Below are 7,808 nucleotides of genomic sequence, written 5' to 3' on the forward strand. Positions count from 1 at the left end.
TTGCAGGTTGATTCGAGAAGAAAGGGTGGAGAAGAAGATGATGGGGTATGTCTTTTTTTAATTGTTTTAAGGGTAATATAGTTATTTCACACATAGTTAACTGAGAAATTTAACAGAGGTTAGGTCAGGGGACCAACCGAGTTCATTTTTGACAACTTTTGGGACCACGAGTGTAATAAGTAAACCACTAAAACCAAGTATGAAATTTTTGGAAACCACAGAGACCAACCAAACAGTTAACTCTAGAAAATAATTGGAAACTTATCAAATTATAAAAATTAAAACGTGTCAATAATTGGTCAGTTGGTAAGAAAAACAAATGGGGAACTTATTGCGTGAAGCACATGGTTAGTTTCCTTCCTTTGCTAATAAAAAGTTGGCCGATACTCCGATATTACCACCAGGTCAACTCACTTCCGATCACACACACATGGCAACTTCTTCTTCAATGGCACAATCTATCTTTGCAACTTCATCATCAACGACGCCGTTTCATAGCCGTTCTTCTTTGCCTAATCTTCCTCTTCTACCTCCTTCAGCTACTTCTCTGTTTAAAGCTTCCTCTAAGCTCCAGATTTCAGGTATAATTTACAACAAATTATTATTATTCCTATATCACAGCACGAGATCACAGATTCACAGGTCTTGTAATAATAATCAGGATCATGAGTTATTTGTATGTGTTTTGATTTTCGAATTTGGTGTTTTGTTGCCCTAATTTTGTTAATGCGCTATTGCATCTTAAATTGTTCTGTAAGATCATAAAATGGATAATGAATCTAGAAGTAAAAAATGTGTAATCATAGTAATTAGGGTTTCAAAGGGGAGATTTAAAAGGGGATAAAAATGTGTTTTTATAAGTTTTCCTATCACTAAAGTCAACTCTGTTACATATCTGAATTGTAGTTATAATTTAATGACTTATATAAACTAATAAAAAGATTACCATGGCCCGTTTACCTTCCACTTGTTTGTAATTTGATACTTTGGCATTTTAATGTAGATGTTAGTTTCTTAAAAAAAATAAAAAACCGTTAGCATATTGTAACACTCTAGGTAAATTCCACATCGGCCTTTTTCATTAATATATATATATATATATAATGTAAGTATCTATAGAAAACCCACTTTAATTTAGAAAACCCGGGAAACTCAAAGCTCCCGATGTTTTTTTCTTTTGAAAAAATTTACACATGTTATATACATGTTTTTAAGGGTTTTGGGTAAAAAAATATCAAAAAAGCGCCGAGTAGATATTTTTAAAAAAAATAAACAAGTTTTGGTGTAACACATGTTACAAATATGTCAGATGAATGTAACATGTGTTACACCAAAACTTGTTTATTTTTTAAAAAAATATCTACTCGGCGCTTTTTTGATTTTTTTTGCCCAAAACCCTTAAAAACATGCATATAACATGTGTAAATTTTTTCAAAACAAAAAAATATCGGGAGCTTTGAGTTTCCCGGGTTTTCTAAATTAAAGTGGGTTTTCTATACATCCTTCCCCTATATATATATATTCATAAGGAATGTCTGACCTCAAAATCTTATGACTACAAGACTCTGATATAAAAAATCAAAACTTATGTTTGTGATATAAAAATCTTGTGACTACAAGAATGCATCTCCTCCTGCAAGTACTAAATTCTAGGGGTGTAAATGAGCCGCGCCGAGCCCGAGCTCGGCTCGTTATGTTTTTCTGAAGCTCGAGCTCGGCTTGGTTCGAGCTTACTTATTTGAGCTCGAGCTCGGCTCGTGAGTAAGACCCAAAGTTCGAGCTCGGCTCGACTCCGCTCGAGCTATTTTGAGAACATCCTCAAACGAGCTAAATGCTCGGCTTGAGCTCGTTTCAATATCGCTTAAACGAGCCAAAGCTTGGCTCGAGTTCGGCTCGCCAATGTTATCATCATTATTATTATATTATATATAAAAAATAAAATTTTGTTTGGGCTCGTTTAGGCTCGCGAACCTAAATGAGCTTTCTATTCCAGGCTCGGGCTCGATAACAAAACGAGCTCTATTTCAGGCTCGAGCTGGGGCTCGGGCTCGTTAAAGCTCGGCACGTTCGAGCTTTTAACCGAGCCGATAACGAGTAGCTCTCGAGCCTCTGGGCTTGTTTACACCCTTACTAAATTCTAGCCACCAGACTGATAAATATGTTTTATAAATACACCAAAAAATAAGACACTATTTGTGAGCCTGATATTCATAACACCTCTATGAAAAAGGATCCAGAAGATCGGTATCATATCGCATTAAGGCATCTTCAGAAGATTCATCCGAAACGTCAGAAGTCGGGGAAGTCTTCTCGGGCTTGAAGGAAAAAGTGAGCCACTGTTTAATAATCTTCTTAAATTTCAAACCTTTGTACCAACATATTCTGAAAGTTTATGGTTAATGTTACACTCGATTAAATTATTTATCGTTTAAAACAGTGGGATGCAATTGAAAACAAGCCCATGGTTGTTATCTATGGTGGAGGAGCAGCTCTTGGTCTATGGTTATCTGCTACAGTTGTTGACGCCATCAATGGAGTTCCTGTGGTAAATAAATTTACATAAAAATGTAATGAAAAAAAAATTCTGAAAAATTGTTTTTATTTATCTCAACATTTACCATCAAACTTTTATGTCTCTGCTGCAAGCAGATCCCCAAGTTCTTGGAACTAGTAGGGCTTGGATACACCGGATGGTTCATCTATCGATATCTTCTATTTAAGGTTAGCCTTCATCTTTTAAACATGTTTAATGTGTTCTTATTTCTTTCGAACATTTTCTTATTTTTCTTTTTAATGTTCACTTTATGCTACCAAAACCGGGGTTTTTTTTTCTGCAGTCAACTAGAAAGGAGTTAGCCGATGATATTGAAGCATTGAAGAAGAAGATTATCGGATCAGAATAAAGGTTGGTGATTGCTTACAGGTTTCCCTGTCTACCTTAAGGTTATATTGTTGATACAAAGTTGTTCATATGCATCACATCCTGTACTATGAAGTGTGTTAATTTGTGTTGTCATATGTGTTTCCTCTTTTTTTTTTTTTTTTTTTTAATCATGCTGTAAATATGCTCTAATTTTATTGGAATAAATTAACAACTTGATGATGTTTATGAATTGATCATCAAGCTTTTAGTCTCTGGCAATAGGTTGCTATTAGGTTCATTTTGGATGATTTTGATACTCTTTTTGTATTAAAACGTCTTAATGGGCGTGACGCATTGACAAATAGCCAATGGCGGTCTGCCTAAGTTCCTTCATTTGGAGCCCTGATTTTCATTTCGAAGATTTTTCCCTAATATCTCGACTTTTATTAACCGTACAACACATGAATCATGGATATCACTTCCGTAAATGTCTAATATAACTCTTAATATTTTTTTTATATATAGCATTACGATTTTTTAGAAATGACAAACTCACACACGTGCTAATCCTAGTTTTAAATCTATGCATTTTGTCCACTATAAGACTTGAACCTTTAAAAACCTTACTGGAAGCGACGTTTTTCCAACATAAACTTCTATATAAACGGCATAATGTAAGCAGTATGCTAAAGGCATTCAATAAACCATAATACCTTCCTCTTTAGTTGTTTCCGTTATGCGTCAATTATAGAATTTTAAGCCTTTTAATAACTATCTCGATGTAAATTCATAATACGAAAAATAATTGATATACACAGGGGCGAAGGATTTAAGGGGCGGGGAGGGGCGCCCGACTCCCCGAACTTTTCGGTCAGTAGTGTTGTATATGTACGTTTCGTATAGGATTTTGTAGGTATATACGTTTTCGACCCCCCGGTTTTATAAAAAAAATTAGGTGTATACGTTTTCGACCCTTGGTTTTAATTTTTTTATTTATATAGCCCAAATAAAATATTTACTTAGCTCAAATCATTATATTTGGTAGAATACTAGAATGTATATTATATAACCCAAATCAAATCATCATATAGCCCAACTTAAAAGCTCACCCTATCAAAAAAAAAAAAAACCCAAATTCGTTTACTTTGGGACATCGACTAGAAGAACAGAAGCCACAAGCCAGAACTGCAGAAGGGGGAAAAACGCAGGTTCCAGAACTGTTCGACTTCAGCTTCTTGTTCGAGAACAGAAGTCAAAACGCTACTCGTTGTTATGGTCTTGTACTCTTGTTCGACTTCTTAAATCTTTACAAGGTTAAAGGTGTGTGTTTTTTTATCTTTAGGTTTAATTTAGGGCTGCAATTTATGTGATTTAGGTTGAAATTAGGGGTGAAATTGGTCCGAGTTTTTGCCCTAAACTTGTTGAATCTTTCTGTAACTATGTCTAATTTTATTTGTTTAATCTTATTGTGATTTGATTTAGATAGAAATAGGAGTTTGAAATTTAGGGTGATTTGCTAATTTGTTTTGTCATTTGATTATGCTATGGGGAAGAATAAAATGATAACTTTTTTTTAATGTTTGAGAACGTTTTTTATTTGATATTAATGTTTGACCCGACCCGACCCGAATCGAATCGCCGACGTCTGACCCGAACATACACCTCGAAACTACGCGATAGAATTTTTTTTTTTTAGGTCCGTTACCTTCCGACCCCCCGAACTTTTTTTTCAAGCTTCGCCACTGGATATACAATGATGATAAAGAAATTTCAAAAAAAAAAAAGGTAAAAAACTAAAACTTATAGATGCTATATCTGTTTTTCTTTCTTTGTCTCTCTCTCTCTCTTTTTTTTTTTTTTGTAATTATTCTTGTAGTAATAATATGATTGTGACTATGATAAATATCAAAGGGAAAAGGATGTGAACATACGAATATACTCATGTTTAAAAGATAAATTAAATACGTACCAAATAAAACAAATTTAATTAAAATAATACAATCTCAAAGATTCGTAATATTTGGCTGCTTGTTTAATGCTCGTCCCTTGAAATATGGCGCAAGAATTGGTTTTGAATGGTTGACATGCATGTGTAATCTCAACTTAATCCTTAATATATTTATATTTTCAATATATAACTTTTCCCTTTTCCTAAAATTCAACGTTGATGGTATTTCTGTATTTTATAATTAGGTATGACTTGTTATATTTTTAAATTATGTTATACTACTAATTTAAGTTCCCGTGTGTTATACGAGCTGTATAAAAAAATATTTTTTATAAATCTATTGATTTAATAATTTATATATATATATATATGTAGATGCTATTATCTTTAACGTTTCTATGTGTATATTATAGCCATTGTGTCTTCAAAGATCTTTAAACTCACAATGATTTAATCGTTTTATACTATCACATTGTCGTTTTTTGATGAAACCTGAGTTCCCAAGTCGGCCAGTAGTGAAAGTCCTGCTTCAACGTTAGCATGTGTGGCTTGCCGTTTAGATTCACTATTTTTAGATGAACAAATGCCCCATTTTTTATTTCTTATTTACAACATTAGATATGAACTCTGTCACAATGTTATTAAAGATAAATAAACACTTGGATAGTTAGATTAATGTACATATGTTACATTAATGAAGAATTCCAAATCAGTTAAAATGGTTAGAACTTCTCAAGGGACTGATGTACCAAGTACCCGCGATCATTCTCTTAATATTTTAAGCACCATTTTCTATGGTGCTTAGTCCTACAAAGTCCAATCTCTTCAGCACCATTGTTTTTTGCTGATAAGGCATCATTAGGTGTTTCTGCATTTGCCATAACCTGTTAAAAAACCACCAAAAAGCAGCCCATCATTTCAAAACTCTATAGCCTATGCTACAGGTGTGTGGAAATTTCCAACATAACATGAAAATAATCAGTTTTAGTGTTTTCATTTAATCTTTTTAATAATAATAATCAGATTTGTGACAAGATTCATATATTTTATAACATTGTGACAATGTAATAATAATTAAGGCCCAAATTAAATATAAAATAAAAGATTAATTGAGACAAAAGGTAAATTAAAATAAACAAAATTATAATATTTTTCTTTGCAACATGGGAGTCCATTTCTTCCTTTTCTACACATGAACTTCCATATTAGGAAGAAGAGAATTACACTTCTCAACCAAAATTTCCCATTTCAATGAAAATAAGTTCCATTTTATGTAGACAGTAGAGAGAGCATACAAAGTCGATTACTCTGAATAAAATTGAACAAACCCAAAACCCTTAAATCCATTTTAGGGTGTTTGACTTGTTTCTTTCATCCTAAAGCGCCTCAAATCAAATCAATAATTGAAAAAAAAAACAAAGAGAAATAAAATCAGTGAATCATCATAATAAAATCAAATTGCAAATCCTCATATCATCATTATTTTCACCATCGAGGAAAAAAAGCCTAATTCTAGCTTCATTCTTCCTCTAACTTAGAATAAAAAACCCATAAAAACGTAATAAGTGCATGAATCACAAATATAATTAAACATTGAATGAAAAGAACGATCAATCGGTGCTAATAAATTAAAAAGACATATAATTCTTAAACTTTGAAAAGCTGCATTAAGAACATAGATCATTCATCAAATAAGCACAAAACAAACATAAATATTTAAGACAAAATCGAAATCGTAGAAAGCAAGAGATGAAAACGGTTGCAAGAGTAAATCACCACTGGGGAAAATCGAAGAAAGATTGGGTTTGTGATTTGCAATCAAATTTAAATAGGAAACGGTTTAAAAAAAATAGGAAAGTCTAATTTCTTTAATTTTCGACATTAAAAAAGGAAACGTTTTAGGAAAAAAAAAGTAAAGTTCAATTTCTTTAGTTTTCACTTTTCGATTTAATTACAGAAGGAGAAAAGAAACTTGAGTTTTCCCTTCTAAATGCAATTAAGGTGGTCTAAGAAGATGCCAAATAACATTGTTTTGTTTTATTATATAGAAAAGTGACTAAGATGGGTAAGTTTAGGATAGAAAACCAATTGAAGATTCCATTGTTCAGAATTTGATAAAATAACTTGATGTTCCAAAAGATATTAAAACTAGATTTTTTACCCGCCGCGCGTTGCGGCGGCGTAAAAACTTAAGTAATTCGATTACGTTTAGATTCAACATACCTACAGAAATGTAAGTAACTTGATTACGATTTGGTTTATCATACAAAGGCATAAACAAAGATGACGTTTGGTCTGCATCCCTCTTGTTCTGTTAAATGGAAAACCGTTTATAAAAATCTTATTCTAGTTTAAAAATTACAATAAGTCATATTCTAGGATCTCCGATGTCCCCCTTTCTTAGACGGTTAAATGCTACTAACCTTGCTTATCGGAGTCTTTGGATGTTGAGTTTAGAACAAACCAGCTAACATCCTCGTGTACGACTGTCATGGTCATCATTTAATCAAGTTAAACAATTATATAACCATCAATTATAATATTGATGTCTTATAATATTGATGTCTGGATAACGAACCTTCGTCCTTCTATAAAGCATCTCCCTGAGGGGTACAACATTTGGTTCTTTAGGAGGGCGATTATATACACCAAAAGCATAACATCAGTCTTCATTGCATACAATATAGAAACACTATATTTTAGCTGAAAAAAGTTGAATTGCCAAATCGCCATAGCCACAAAACTATTTGTAAATAGGTGATCCGCTATTTCTAGACCGGTCACGCACAAAGTACATTGTACACATACACCAAATGATTTACATTAGAAATATGTAAGCTACTTAACACCATTGTATTGAGATGTAGCAAACACTACTTTAGTCACATCTCTCCATTGGGTTAACCAAAAAGGAACCTAATTAGTGCTCATTATTCATACAGACGCTATTTGTAACACCACCAAAATGAAATACATTTCATATAATCAAACCGTTCT

At 32.7% G+C, this 7,808-nt stretch overlaps 1 protein-coding gene across 1 annotated transcript; it reads left to right on the top strand.

Moving 5' to 3' along the window:
- Window positions 1-326: 326 nt before the first annotated feature.
- On the top strand, window positions 327-3,109 carry LOC110878179 (protein CURVATURE THYLAKOID 1A, chloroplastic). The gene is made up of 5 exons (XM_022126450.2): window positions 327-581; window positions 2,231-2,328; window positions 2,438-2,545; window positions 2,650-2,721; window positions 2,838-3,109. Exons 1-5 carry the CDS (start codon window positions 431-433, stop codon window positions 2,901-2,903), a joined length of 495 nt encoding a protein of 164 aa, XP_021982142.1. The 5' UTR covers window positions 327-430; the 3' UTR covers window positions 2,904-3,109.
- The last annotated feature ends 4,699 nt before the right edge of the window (window positions 3,110-7,808 follow it).

Source organism: Helianthus annuus, chromosome 9 (genome assembly GCF_002127325.2).
Source record: "Helianthus annuus cultivar XRQ/B chromosome 9, HanXRQr2.0-SUNRISE, whole genome shotgun sequence".
Classification (NCBI taxonomy): Eukaryota; Viridiplantae; Streptophyta; class Magnoliopsida; order Asterales; family Asteraceae; genus Helianthus; species Helianthus annuus.

Excerpts from the sequence above, each read along its gene's own strand:
- LOC110878179 (XM_022126450.2), top strand. The coding sequence starts at position 431 with ATGGCAACTTCTTCTTCAATGGCACAATCTATCTTTGCAACTTCATCA. Across the intron at positions 582-2,230 it reads CTCTAAGCTCCAGATTTCAG|GATCCAGAAGATCGGTATCA; the intron begins GTATAATTTACA and ends TCTATGAAAAAG. Across the intron at positions 2,722-2,837 it reads ATCGATATCTTCTATTTAAG|TCAACTAGAAAGGAGTTAGC; the intron begins GTTAGCCTTCAT and ends TTTTTTCTGCAG.